Genomic DNA, 15,473 nt, shown 5'->3' with positions numbered 1-15,473 from the left:
TCCAGTGGAAAGTTTCCAACTTTGAAAATTCCCGGAATTTTGCAACCCTAGTTCCCTGTCAGCAACGTTGTGCATCAGCACTGACTTACCCCGCAACAGCGTTCTGTGAGCCGAGATCCAGCCGGTTTTTGATGCTGAAGAAAGTAGTCCGGCAAGTTTCTGGGGTCACGAAAGTAAAGTGTTTTTCTTCTCAAAACCATATGCGTTCAAAAGAGTGATATATTTGCACCACAAAAACGTTGTCCAGGAAAAATTCAAACCTCGTTATCACTTACTTATTTTTCGCGATTCCTATCACTGCGCGCTACTGACAGCTGGACAACGTTTTTGTGGTGCAAATATATCACTCTGTTGAACGCATATGGTTTTGAGAAGAAAAACACTTTACTTTCGTGACCCCAGAAACTTGCCGGACTGCTTTCTTCAGCATCAAAAACGATCAAAAAGCGGCTGGATCTCGGCTCACAGGACGCTGTCGGGGGGTAAGTCAGTGCTGATGCACAACGTTGCTGACAGGGAACCCATATAACTTCGTGTCTTAAAACCCGAACTATCCCTTTAAGAAACCGGCGTGTCATTCTACGCCTTTTGGTGAGATCAGGCTGCCCCTTCTCTTGTTGCAGACAGAGCTTGTGGCAGAGGGCGTGCAAAATAAGTGTCAATACGTGGCTGTTTAGCTGTAGTTCCAGATGTGACCTCATTACTAGTGGTCGAATGGTATGCTAACTGTATCTTACATGCATACTACTTGATTTCGCGGCTTCAAAAATCCAAAGTAGCCTCGGCTACTTATACAAAAAAAGTACTTCGCTACTTTGTACTTGTACACGGCTTTTGAGAATTTGGGTGGTTAAAATCACTTTCTCTGCTGCGGTCGAGTTTAGCCGTCTTCCAACTTTCAATAATGACTATGCTTGACAGTGCGACTTCTGTCACCTGTCCCTGACCCCTCAGGCAGCACATCCACTCACAAAGCAGACAGCAGCGACTCTGCTACTGTAGGTGTGCTTTTACACATTTGAATATTAATTTTCAACTTCGAATATCTGATTTTTAAAACTATTAGAATAAAAATGTGAATATAGAATAGTCGTTGACAGCCCTAGTGTGTTTGTGTTTGACAGAAAAAGAGATAAAACACACTATCAAATTCACTCTCAAACTCAGTATTTGTTCTTGGAATACTCACTGTAGATATTCTAGTTTACAGTTGGGATCCTCCAGAAGAGAAGAAAGATGCTTCACTCCTGAGTCTCCTGCTTCATTCCCACTCAGCTGCAGCTCTCTCATGTGTGAGGGGTTTGATCTCAGTGCTGATGCAAGAGCTCTGAAGCCTTCCTCTCCAATACTGCAGTTATCCAGGCTGTAGAGAGAAGTAGGAGAAATACTTCATCTTAATTTCCTTTAGGACAATCAATATTACTGTCAAATGTACAATGCTCTTTGTGTGTGTGTGTGTGTGTGTGTGTGTGTGTGTGTGTGTGTGTGTGTGTTTTGTCATAGTGTGAGTGATTGTGTCAGTGAGAGAGAGAGTGACTGACTGACTGACTCAGTGGTGTGTGTGTGTGTGTGTCGTGTTATAGTGTGAGTGATTTCTACAGGTGAGTGACTGTCAAATTTACAATGCACTTTGTGTGTGTGTGTGTGTGTGAGTGTGTGTGAGTGTGTGTGTGTGTTTGTGTGTGTGTGTGTGTGTGTGTGTGTGTGTGTGTGTGTGTGTGTGTTTTGTCATAGTGTGAGTGATTGTGTAAGTGAGTGACAGAGCGACTGACTAACTCAGTGGTGTGTGTGTGTGTGTGTGTGTGTGTGTGTGTGTGTGTGTGTGTGTGTGTGTGTGTGTGTGTGTGTGTGTGTGTGTGTGTGTGTATGTAATAGCAACTCAGTACTTGGTCTTGTGATACTCACTGTAGTTTCTCCAGTTTACAGTTGGGATCCTCCAGAAGAGAAGAAAGATGCTTCACTCCTGAGTCTCCTGCTTTACTCCTACTCAGCTGCAGCTCTCTCATGTGTGAGGGGTTTGATCTTAGTGCTGATGCAAGAGCTCTGAAGCCTTCCTCTCCAATACTGCAGTTATCCAGGCTGTAGAGAGAAGTAGGAGAAATACTTCATCTTCCTTTTGGACAATCAACATTACTGTCACATTTACAATACTCTGTGTGTGTGTGTGTGTGTGTGTGTGTGTTACAGGCCCCCAGCCTTGCCTCTTCCCCGGCTGTGCTTCTCGTTTCTCGTCCGCAGGTGATTGGAGGCAATTGGCAAATTAGGTGCACCGGTGGACAGGTCACCTGCACTGCAGAAAATGAAATCTAATCTAGTGTAATTATCTTATATTAAGGTCAAACATCTATTTGGTATTGTTTTAAGTATGAAAATACTTACCTAGCGCTCTCTCAAAAGATCATTTCACTTAATTTAAGAAGACTTTGACTTATTTTAAGGAGTCTTATCAAGATAAATTCACTTACTGCATGGACAGATAATTTTGCTTGCTTTACGACAAATTTACTTACAGCATGGACAGATAATTTTGCTTGTTTTCAGGAAGAATGGACTTAAAGTAAGTCAATTAAGTCTTAAATTAAGTCAAATTATTTCAAAAGAAAGCACTAGGTAAGTTTTGTACTGAAAACAGTACCCAACTAGTTTATTTACCTTGATATAAGATTAAAACACTTGGTTAGATTTTATTAGACAAGCAGTTTTTTGCAGTGTGATGAATCTTTAGGTGCTGGATTTCCTCCCACTGCAGAGCGGTGGACTTGAGGCTTAAGCAGAGCAGCAGACTAACTGCAAGAACGCTGTCCTGGCTTGCTTGGAGTCGCCCTTGTGTTTTCCGTCTGAAGCTGGCCGGCCGCCGCTTGTGGGCAACTTTGGACTTTCGTTTCGGGCAAAATAAATTGTTAAATTGCTGCAACCTCGCTGTTTCCCCCCCTTTTTGTTGTTGCGCCCATTTACGGCGTAACAGTGTGTTAGTGTGTGTTTGTTGTGTTTGTGTATAAGTGGGTGACTAAATAAAGGAGAGAGGGTGTGATTCAGTGATGTGTGTATGTGTGAGTGTTAGTCAGTGATTGAGTCATTCAGTGACTGACTGACTCAGTGGTGAGTTTGTGTTTGAGTGAGAAAAACAGATAAAGTATTTGGTCTTGTGATACTCACTCTACTTTCTCCAGTTTACAGTTGGGATTCTCCAGAATAGAAGAAAGATGCTTCACTCCTGAGTCTCCTGTTTCATTCCCCCACAGCTGCAGCTCTCTCATGTGCGAGGGGTTTGATCTCAGTGCTGATGCAAGAGCTCTGAAGCCTTCCTCTCCAATACTGCAGTGATCCAGGCTGTAGAGAGAAGTAGGAGAAATCTTCATTTCCTTTTGGACAATCAACATTAATGTCACATTTACAATACTCTTTGTGTTTGTGTGTGTGTGTGTGTGTGTGTGTGTGTGTGTGTTTTGTCATAGTGTGAGTGATTGTGTAAGTGAGTGAGAGAGTGACGGACTGACTGACTCAGTGGTGTGTGTGTGTGTGTGTGTGTGTGTGTGTGTGTGTGTGTGTGTGTGTGTGTGTGTGTGTGAGATAGCAACTCAGCACTTGGTCTTGTGATACTCACTGTAGTTTCTCCAGTTTACAGTTGGGATCCTCCAGAAGAGAAGAAAGATGCTTCACTCCTGAGTCTCCTGCTTCATTCCCACTCAGCTGCAGCTCTCTCATGTGTGAGGGGTTTGATCTCAGTGCTGATGCAAGAGCTCTGAAGCCTTCCTCTCCAATACTGCAGTACCTCAGGCTGTAGAGAGAAGTAGGAGAAATACTTCATCTTCATTTCCTTTAAGACAATCAACATTCCTGACACATTTACAATACACTTTGTGTTTGTGCGTGTGTGTGTGTGTGTGTGTGTGTGTGTGTGTGTGTGTTTTGTCATAGTGTGAGTGATTGTGTAAGTGAGTGAGAGAGTGACTGACTGACTGACTCAGTGGTGTGTGTGTGTGTGTGTGTGTGTGTCGTGTTATAGTGTGAGTGATTTCTACAGGTGAGTGACTGTCAAATTTACAATGCATTTTGTGTGTGTGTGTGTGTGTGTGTGTGTGTGTGTTTTGTCATAGTGTGAGTGATTGTGTAAGTGAGTGAGAGAGTGACTGACTGACTCAGTGGTGTGTGTGTGTGTGTGTGTGTGTGTGTGTGTGTGTGTGTGTGTGTGTGTGATAGCCAGTGATGCCGGTAACGCGTTACTTAGTAACGCGTTACTGTATTTTGACCACTTTTTTCGGTAACAAGTAATCTAACGCGCTACTATTTCCAAACCAGTAATCGGATTAAAGTTACTCATCCACGTCTCCGTGCGTTACTATTTTTGTCATTTTCATTTTGTCATTTTTCACTTTCTTCTTGTTGTGTAGAATATCATGTTTTCAGCATGCATGCAGCATACAGACCGCTCTGATACAGACAACTCATGTGTAGGCAGTAGGCTCCACGCAGCGACACAAACGTAAACAACAATGCAGGGAGGAGAGAGGCGCGTTTCCTAGATGAAAATACAGTCAGTCGGCATATTTTGAGTTTTAGTCATCTACACATGACAACATTAAGGTACGGTGTACACTCTGTGTTGGCGACAAAGTGCAAGGCCTTTCTAGCTAAACATCCCGAGTTCGCATATAGCTCCCTGACGCACGCAACGGAGAGGGAGAGAGGGAGAGAGAGGGCTGTGTGTGCCCGACGCGCATCCAAAACAGAGCACCCTGACTGGGCTGTTTCGCTATATCAACCGATAGCCTACGTTTTCAGTGTAGGCGGGCTTTTATCTCTTTTCTCCCGAACTAAATTAATAAGTTCAATATGGTACAGTAGCGTCAGTCAGTGCCCCCAAAAAGTAACATTTAAGACCGCATCTACGAAAGTGTAGGCTACCCTTGTCTCACGAAATAATGATCTTGCACACTGCACTGTTAGTGGCAGTGATTTTAGCATCGCCCATGGTGGCTTAAATGATGCTAAATAAATTAAATAAATGCGAAAGACTTGTCGAGGTGAGTTTAACAAGTGTAATTTCACTGGCATATTCTAAATGGCTACAGTAGAAGGATACACAAAAAGCCCAAACTACCAAAATCTTCATATTTTATTACCACAGTTTCTATCTATAGGCCTTCCTTATTTAGTATACTGACTAGACATTATTGAACAAACATTCATCTCTTGGCTATTTCAATATCTCAGTAAGTTAAAGTATTTTTTAGATACCTCCCTGAAATAACGTTTTGCAGGTTGTGATGTCTATATTGTTGATGTTACGGTTAAAATGCACTTCCAATAAAGTAAATATTGGTTTAAACCGGTTGCCATTTTTATGTTGAGGCGGCGGGGGGCTTAGTTTAAAAAGTAACTAAGTAATCTAACTTAGTTACTTTTAAAATTGAGTAATCAGTAAAGTAACTAAGTTACTTTTAGAAGGAGTAGTCAGTAATCAGTAATCGGATTACTTGTTCAAAGTAACTGTGGAAACACTGGTGATAGCAACTCAGTACTTGGTCTTGTGATACTCACCGTAGCTTCTCCAGTTTACAGTTGGGATCCTCCAGAAGAGAAGAAAGATGCTTCACTCCTGAGTCTCCTGCTTTACTCCTACTCAGCTGCAGCTCTCTCATGTGTGAGGGGTTTGATCTCAGTGCTGATACAAGAGCTCTGAAGCCTACCTCTCCAATACTGCAGTTATCCAGGCTGTAGAGAGAAGTAGGAGAAAACCTTATCAGTCTATTGAGGCTACATGCCCACTCTCTTATGCCCCGGTGTTCTTCCCATTGCCCGTACCCACCAAACTGCTGTTTGCAACATCACTACTTATTACTACTATTGCTACAATGATTAGACAATTTTTCCCAAACTGATACGAGTACGAGTATTTACATTTGTGTACTTGCCGATACCAAGTACCGATATTTCTACCAGAAAATAACTAGCATAAAATTGCAATGACTTTTCTTCTCTGCTCTGATTGTTACAATAAACCTAAATACATATTGACCATAATGACTATCAAAACAAACTTTCAGCTTTGCCTGTTTTGTTTTATCTTATCGAGGACCTTTGTGAACCTTGTGATCATTCATTTCCAGTGTGAGAGACTCATACTAGTTATATTACTAATATTAATAATTAACATTAACTTTTGCCAAATAGATATTTTAGTAACAATTAACACATATTAACAAAGGGTTAGTTAATGACTAGTTTGCTATTCATTAAAGACCCTTATTATGGAGTGTTACCGAATATTTTGAGGACGAGGACTGAGGAAGGAAGGCAGGATGTACAAAAGATGAATGAGAGGCACCCTATGTCTTGCATCTGCCTGTTGCTCATGACATAGGCTACAGTAGAAGTGAATTGGGCACTGACTTCGGTCTTGGAGAATATGATCTGACAAATGTCGACGATGACGATCTGGACTCGTGTAAAGACAGGGAAGGGTAACATTTTTCAATCTAAAAAAGACAAAATGTGTGCTAACAGAACTCTATGCAAGTAAGATGTACAGTATCTACTGAAAAATAAACTCTAACTAGGCTACAATCAACTAAGTGCATGCCACATGCATGAAATAAGCGTTGCGAGTAGGCTTCATGAAAGCTTAGTGACTGTTTGTTAAAGGAATATTTAGGTATTTTACACTTTAAGCCCGTTTTCTGTATTGCCTATGTAGCAGGACTAGGTCCATGCCCCTTTTAATTAACTTGGCAGTGCCCTTCTGAGTGGCTCTGGGCAATTGGAGGTGAGCCAATCAGTACGTGGGAGCGGCTTTTTAAAGTTTTAGCTTTTGTTTTGAAGGCTGACGTCCTAGCTACATTGTTAGCCAGACTCCAGCCTTCACCGTTCCCCGTATGGGCTTCTCCTCTGGCCGGTTCCGTGTGTCCGCCGACTTCTCGGTAGGTGATTGGTATTGTGTTCGTAGTTGGCTACGTTTGTATCGTTCGGTGGGCTAACTCAAACATTGGGGTTTTAGGAGTGCAGTCGCTGAGCACGGGCCTTATGACTGACCACATCTGAGCGGTAGGTCACGTTAACTGTTTTTAAACTAATATGTAAACTTGCGTGGGTTTAATTGTATGTTCTTTGTGTAGCAGATGTCGGGCGTAACAGGGAACGGCAACATCAAGGCGTCTTGGTCCCAGTTCCGACGAACGCTGCTGTTTTGTTTAGTTCTGTTTTGTGTTTGTGTTTGTTTCATTCCGTTTGTGAGTCGGCTGTGTTTAGCCACCACGAAGTCATAGGGATAGTTCGGGTTTTAAGACACGAAGTTATATGGGTTCCCTGTCAGCAACGTTGTGCATCAGCACTGACTTACCCCCCGACAGCGTCCTGTGAGCCGAGATCCAGCCGGTTTTTGATCGTTTTTGATGCCGGACTATTTTCTTCAGCAAGTTTCTGGGGTCACGATAGTAAAGTGTTTTTCTTCTCAAAACCATATGCGTTCAACAGAGTGATATATTTGCACCACAAAAAACGTTGTCCAGCTGTCAGTAGCGCGCAGTGATAGGAATCGCGAAAAATAAGTAAGTGATAACGAGGTTTGAATTTTTCCTGGACAACGTTTTTGTGGTGCAAATATATCACTCTTTTGAACGCATATGGTTTTGAGAAGAAAAACACTTTACTTTCGTGACCCCAAAAACTTGCCGGACTACTTTCTTCAGCATCAAAAACCGGCTGGATCTCGGCTCACAGGACGCTGTTGCGGGGTAAGTTAGTGCTGATGCACAACGTTGCTGACGGGGAACCCATTAAACTTCGTGTCTTAAAACCCGAACTATCCCTTTAACTGAAGTGACGACAGGTGTGCTGCTGTTTGCTCACGAGTGACTACGAATTCAGTTCAGTTATGGAGGCTAATTCCTTAGCTTGTTGCACTGCGTGTCATGATTTGTCACCATAAGCCTGCGTGAGTGATTGTGATGATTACACTGTTTGCTGTGACAACTGAGTGCTGTGCATTGTAGTGCTGTGTATTCACGAGTGTCTCATTCCCTGAATAGCCACCATACTGACTTTAGCGAACTCACTCTGGAGAGTACTACTGCTGTTTAGCGAATCCACACTGGAGAACCATACTGACTTTAGCGAACTCACTCTGGAGAGTACTACTGCTGTTTAGCGAATTCACACTGGAGAATAATACTGACTTGAGCGAACCCACACTGGAGAGAACTCACTCCCTATGTTCTTAATTGTAATAAAGAGTTTATTTTTGGACACACGCCTCTCTGGTTTTCCGTGACCCCGAACCTGTGTTGCCTGGTAAATTGTGATGCCTTAATCCAGTTTCTAAGAATTTATATTCTGAGGGGAAGGGCCTCAGATGGCGTAGTCGACATGTGTCAATTTAGCAAACCATCCACTTTGCCACACCTAGAATGAAAACGAGTGTTTGACACCGAAATCTCGACGAGCAGCGAAATACAGCTTCTGTCATCTTTTATCATGATTTTCAAAATCTCGGATGTACTTTTTCAGATACCTCATAACCGTGTGTGCCTAATATAACACAACAGAATTTGAATTTCACTGCGAAATTGCTATAGAAGATCGTTGAAGACCAGTTACCACTCGGTGACCTGCACATTTTTAAAAATGAACGTTTAGAGGTGTTTTAAGGACCGAATAGTCCATGCACAAAGCGAGCAATGTTAAAGCCATACAGAGCTCCATTCTAAAGCTGCCAAATTCCACAAACAGGCTCAATCGTCGAGATGTCGGTGTCAAACACTCGTTTTCATATTAGGCAATACAGAAAACAGGCTTAAAGTGTAAAATACCGAAATATTCCTTTAAGAGCGGCAGCTAAGATTAGGAGAAACTGTAATCAAGTGGTATCGGTGGGTGGTATCGGGGAAGTTTACGAGTACAAGTAGCCTACGAGTAGGAGTATATGGACCCAATATCAACCCGATCCCTATGCCAGTATTGGTATCGGGCCATCCCTAACTAGAATGTCTTACCTGAGTGTCTCCAGTACACAGTTTGGGTTACTAAGTCCACTACACAGTTCTTGGACCCCAATATCTCCAATACTGTTTTCACTGAGGTCCAGATGTTTCAGCTTTGAAGACGATTTGGTGAGGACAGATGCCAGACCTGCACAGCTCCTCTCAGTGAGCCCACAACAGTTGAGCCTGAAGGGGAAAACATTCCACCAGTTAACAGAGACTCTAGAAAGGACTGTGACACCATAAGACCATTAGTGTTGTTGTGCTTCTGAATCATACTTAACCCTATGAGCCCGACGGACGCAAAGTGCGTCAAAAAAACACCCATTCTTCTCTGTTACATTGCTCCTCGATTATTGGTCACAGCGAGATGAGACCTATATTGCACGAAAGAGCAGAACCGGGGCTTTCTAACGAGACTAAACACGTGTCTGTAAGATCAAGTATGAAAATAAAATAAAATCATGAAGTTAAATCAAAGTATATCATATTTACAGTTTATATTGCTCTGCGTTCACCCGCGCATCCGAGACTCTCGCATGAATTACGCACGGCCCCGGCATCGCACAGACATAGTATGCATATCAAACGAAAGAGGAGAAACAGAGCTTGCCATTGATACCAAAGACATCGATCCTTTTGTGTTATAAAAACAGACGAAGTAACAAACAAATAATAATGTCATATAGCTTTGGCTACCATTACTCTCGTTTGATTTCCTCGTGAAACCGCCATCAGAAAGATATGGAACGCATCTCAGATGAAAGAGGAGAGCTAGAGCTATCCACAGATACCAATTACAACCTTCCATAAAACAGACAAAGTGACAGCAAAATAATAACTTAATTTAGCTCCACTTACCCCATGTTTTTGTGTGGCGTAATAGCCTATGTTCATAATCCAAAGTTATCATGTGTTTCTCTATGGCAAGTCACGTTCATAATACGGTCCTACTATACGATCCTAGCTAAATCCTGTATGGTATCCAATTCAAGACTCATATTGCATCCACATTTGTTTGACAAATAAACACTTTTTGCCTTATTACTTTGTTTATTGCAACGCAGTAAAAAAAAAAATATTATAGAGAATCATCATCTGTGCACGTCATGTGTGCTACCATGCAAACAAGTCAGATCAGATCAGCTAGTGTCACAAATATGGAGCGCAAAAAGTGTCAAAAAGTCATTTCTCATCACTAAATAAAAATTGCCATTTATTTCTGGAAGGCACACACCACATACTGTATTTCTGTAAATTGCTCAGCCCCAAAGTATACCTCCACCATGGTTCTGATATTGCCATTTTCAGAGCAGTCAGGCCTACACAACCATGTACGTCATGTCGAGCTGTCAGCTTGCTGTGGTGAGATATACGTCAAAATGTAAGAATTTGTATAGTATGCAAATCAATGCAAGTTTTTATACATGATATTGTGGCAGATCTGGGTAGCCTCTCATAGGGTTAAAGGAACCGTATGTAAGACATGTATTTCAATCAATCATAAAATGGCCCTGATATGTCACTAGACATTAAAGAATCTTGCTCATATCACTGACAACAGCAGTACAGCCAGTATATTTTAAGAAAGTGAAGTTGCAGCCCTCAACTGATGTTAAAGAGCCCCAGTCGTGGCGCGACTGGCTGGGGCACCTACACCGCACGCCGGCGACCCGGGTTCGATTCCCGCCCCGTGGTCCTTTCCGGATCCCACCCCAACTCTCTCTCCCACTTGCTTCCTGTCTCTCTACACTGTCCTGTCCCATTAAAGGCATAAAAGCCCAAAATAAATACTTAAAAAAAAAACTGATGTTAAAGGGATATTCCGCCATTTGTGGAAATACGCTCATTTTCCACCTCCCCTCGAGCAAAACAATCGATATTTACCTTGTTCCCGTTCATCCAGCCATTCTGTGAGTCTGGCGATACAACTTTTAGCTTCAGCCTAGCATAGATCACTGAATCGGATTAGACCATTAGCTTCTCGCCTGCTAGCTTCATGTTTAAAAGTGACTAAGATTTCTGGTAATTTTCCCATTTAAAACGTGTCTCCTCTCAAGTTAGAAAGTGCAATAAGACCAACTGAAAATGAAACCTGGCGTTTTTCTAGGCTGATTTGACATGGAACTACACTCTCATCTGGCGTAATAATCAAGGCATTCCTTGTAGCAGCCTATGTTCCTGCTGGATCCTGCAGCCTAGCTGGCGACTTCGACTCGGGGAGGGGGGGTACCGCTCTACAGTACTTTGTAAGTGATTGCAGTACCAGTTTTGGCCAAAATCCTACATACAATTCTTTAATATTGACATATATATTACTTATTATCAATGTAAATGTTACCCCCCCCCCCCCCCACCCCCTCACACACATTTTCTGTTCATAGCTTTTGTTATTCTACTTACAGAGCTTTTTGGGATTCCTCCACTACTGGCTGCAGCCTTAGAAGACATTCATCAGACCTGCTGTACTTCTTCAAGTCAAACACATCCAGCTGTTCTTCTGACGTCAGAAGCACAAACACAAGAGCTGACCACTGTGTGGATGAGAGTTTGGCTGCAGAAAGTGTCCCTGCACTCAGGAAGCTCTGGACCTCCTTCACTAAGGAGTTATCATTGACTTCATTCAGACAGTGGAAGAGGTTGAGAACTCTTTCTGATGATGGTATCTCCCTGATCTTTGTCTTAATGTACCTGCCTATTTCCTCTTTGCTTTCATGTTGTACCTCCTTTATTAGGCCTCTCAAGAGTCTCTGGTTGGATTCCAGAGAGAGGCCAAGAAGGAAACGAAGGAACAGATCAAAGCGCCCATCTTCATGTTCCAATGCTTTGTCCACAGCACTCTTCTGTAAGGTGTTCATGGGTTTGCCTGTTTTCCATTTCAGAAGCTGAAACACTGTTCTAGGGGGTTGCTGTGGAGACATGAGATCTTTCCCCTCAGCTATTAACATGAGGATCACATACAGAGCTGCAAGGTACTCCTGGATGCTCAGATGCACAAAGCAGTACAACTTTTCCTGATGAAGGCCTGACTCTTCCTGAAAGATCTGGGTGCAGATGCCACAGTGTACTGCTGCCTCTCTGACATCAATACCACTCTCTCTCAGGTCGTCTTCATAAAAAATCAGGTTGCCCTTCTTCAGCTGCTCGTAGGCCAACTTTCCAAGAGCAAGGAGACTAACCTGGTTCCACTGTGGATCTGTGTCATAAACTCCTTCAAATTTCACACTCCTCTGCTTGGTTTGGAAAACAAGGAAATACGTGTACATCTCTGTCAAAGTCTTTGGAACTTGCTGACCTCGTTCAGTCTTGAGAAGTAATTCAATAACATTAGCAGCAATCCAGCAAAACACTGGAATGTGGCACATAATGTGGAGGCTTCTTGATGATTCAATGTGAGTGATAACTTTGCAGGCAAGATTCTCATCACTGATCCTCTTCCTGAAGTACTCCTCCTTCTGAGCGTCGCTGAAACCTTGCACTTCTGTGACCCGGTCGACACACTCAGGAGGGATCTGATTGGCTGCTGCTGGTCGAGAAGTGATCCAAAGGAGAGCATAGCGAAGCAAATCACCCTTGATAAGATTTGTCAGCAGAACATCTAATGAAGTGACCTTTGTCACGTCAGTCAAAATTTCATTTTTCTGAAAGTCTAGTTGCAGTCGACACTCATCCAGACCATCAAATATGAACAACACTTTGTACTTCCCCTGGCTGGAAAAATGTAACTGCTTAATTTCTGAGAAAAAGTGTTGAAGAAGATCCATCAAAGAGAGCTGTTTGTCTTTCATGCGATTGAGCTCCCTAAAAGGCAGTGGAAATATGAAGTGGATATCCTGGTTTTCGGTACCCTCAGCCCAGTCCAGGATGTACTTCTGAACTGAGACAGTTTTGCCAATGCCAGCTACTCCCTTCGTGATGACACTTCTGATTGGTTTGTCTTGGTCAGGTAAGGGCTTAAAGATGTCTGTGCATTTGATTGGTGTCTCCAGTCCAGCTGGTCTCTTGGATATGGACTCAATCTGCCTGACTTCATGCTCCTCATTTACTTTCCCACTTCCTCCCTCTGTGATGTAGACCTCGGTGTAGATCTTTTCTAGGAGAGCAGAGTTGCCTTGTTTGGGCATTCCTTCAAACACACTCTTGTACTTGTTCTTGAGATTTCTCTTCAGCTCAGTCTGCCACACTACACAGAGTTCAACTACAGAATAGCATAAAACAAGAAAAATGTTAAATGTAAAACCCTGTTATACTCCAAACTGGCAACAGAGCAATTGCCCCCATACGTCCAATGTGTCTTTTACACCAATGTGCCTTGTCGTGCTTTACTGATGTTCAATTGCAAATGGAAATAAAATATCTACTTATCAATAGGGCTATTGTTAAGAGCTAATTGTGACTATGACTTCCAACATTATTATGAAAATAGCATAATCAAAATATAATGATTATTATATTAACTCTTTACATGTAGTTTTTCCTGTTGGATTATATTCAACAATCAATTTGTACATTTTAAAAATGTATATTTTGAATATAAATGATATTTCCATAATCACTGAGTAATCACGTGTAATAATCATGATCTCAATTGAACAAAATAATTGTCATAATGATTTTTACCATAATCGAGCAGCCCTACTTAACAATACATAAAATACAAGACACTGACCCAAGAAATGGCTATTTCCTGTTTCTCTAATGTAGCTCTCTGATTTTAGTGATCAAAACCATAGGTAACAGAAGTAAATGAACATGTCTTACTCTCTTCAATTAAAGACACATTTCTTACTTTCTTGCAGTTTGTCAGCAATATGTTTCTGCTTCATGTTCCTCAGGAAGTGCAGTGCCATCTTGAGAGCCCCTTCTCTGGCATCACTCTCATCCTGCTCTTTACCCTCAAAGTTGTCTTGGTAATCTGGACTCAGAATCTTCTCAAATCTCTTCAGCTCATTCTTCACAAAGGTGATGATCTTCTCCTCAAGCACCTCGTGTACAAATATCTGGTTTAACTTTGCATTACAATGCCCAGCTTTTGAATGATAAAATGTTGTTGTTCTGTACAGTAACATTTAAAAAGTGTATATCAGTGTAGCATGATATAGCTGCATCTCAACCTGGAATATGTTCTTGAGGTCCCCCTGTGTAAACTGGTCACTGACAGCATCTGGTTTGCATTCTTCCATTTGACCACTGAGTATTTAAGGCAAAATAAACCACAAATAGACTTTCATTAGTTGTGCATGCAAGCATGTTGAAAACACTGACATCTGTCAGATGCCTAAACTTTTGAGGAACTTTTGATGAACTGGACCGGAAATCTCTCTACTGAAAGATAGTCATCCAGTAACTGAGTCTTTCCCAGGGGAAATAAAGCATGCATCTGATTCCATATAACCTGCTCTGTTTTAAGGACTTGCCTTGATCCTTCTGTGACATCATCATGTTTGAAGTGTATGAAGCGATCCTCTGAGTGGTCACTCTTCATGGACACACAAGTGGGCACAGGTGATGGAGGCCTCTCATGATGGAATGAGCTGTGCCATAAATATAAAATATGTGACAAAAATATGTTGTGACCCGTATAGAGCTAGGACACTCTTTATAGTACAATACCTACATCCATGTAGAAGAAATTATATAAATTGAACCAGAAAATGGCACAGATATTATATTGATAACTGTTTGTTTTCATTATACTGTAAGCTGTGAACATTATGAAACATAATTTAAATAATGTACTGAGTAGCCTACCTTTGCTCCTTTAGACTGCTGTCTTGTTTTGTGTTGACTTGTTGTTCCATGTTTCAGCCACTCCTCATATCATTCAAATGAATCTCATCATGACAAGCTACAATACAAATAGCAAAATGTACAACATATAACATTTTTCTTTTTTTGTGTTTTGTGTGGACTTGTTTTTTCATGTTCCAACCATTTGTCAGAGCACCCAGATGAATCTGATCATGATAAGCTTCAATGAAAACAATCAGAATATATTAACATTTGCTATAATGCTGCTCTGCTCCTGTTCTCACGTTATCTTTTTAAGACTTTAAAGTTTGGAGACATGTATTTTTGTATGCATATCTTGGTAATATATCCCACTTCACATGTATTGTTGTGATTTTCACTACATGGATTACAATGTTATTACATTTCAATACAAATACAAAGTACATTTTGATCATTTCTATTTTGCTAAATAATGATGCTGTTTGTTGATGCAAAATAAACACAAACATAATATTGCATATTCTACAATGAAACCAAAATGACAGGCCTACAGTCTGATGGTCTACATACTAAACTGGATAATGAGAAGGACTAGAAGATCAACAGCCAGTGCAGAGTGTAGCACTACTACTGCAGAGGTGAGGTGGACATCCTGGGATCAGAAAGTAGTCCTGCCAAATATGTGTTCCAACCATTTAGTAAACCAGCTGATCCTAATGTTCACACTTGAGATACTGACGACATGTGATATACAACTGGTCT

General features: G+C 41.6%; 1 protein-coding gene across 1 annotated transcript in view; it reads right to left on the bottom strand.

The window, feature by feature from the left end:
* LOC134059977 (protein NLRC5-like) overlaps positions 1-15,473 on the bottom strand; it is a 118,272-nt gene that overhangs the window by 83,385 nt on the left and 19,414 nt on the right. Inside the window, exons 13-15 of the mRNA XM_062516543.1 lie at positions 3,605-3,778; positions 3,157-3,330; positions 1,906-2,079 (exon numbers count right to left, since the gene is read on the bottom strand). Of these exons, the coding sequence (XP_062372527.1) occupies positions 1,906-2,079; positions 3,157-3,330; positions 3,605-3,778 (522 nt within the window). The remainder of the gene's footprint in view (positions 1-1,905; positions 2,080-3,156; positions 3,331-3,604; positions 3,779-15,473) is intronic.

The sequence above is a fragment of the Sardina pilchardus genome, chromosome 16 (genome assembly GCF_963854185.1).
Source record: "Sardina pilchardus chromosome 16, fSarPil1.1, whole genome shotgun sequence".
Lineage (NCBI taxonomy): Eukaryota > Metazoa > Chordata > Actinopteri > Clupeiformes > Clupeidae > Sardina > Sardina pilchardus.
Note: the sequence above shows the minus strand (reverse complement) of the source record. Positions and strands in the feature narration are given on the sequence as shown.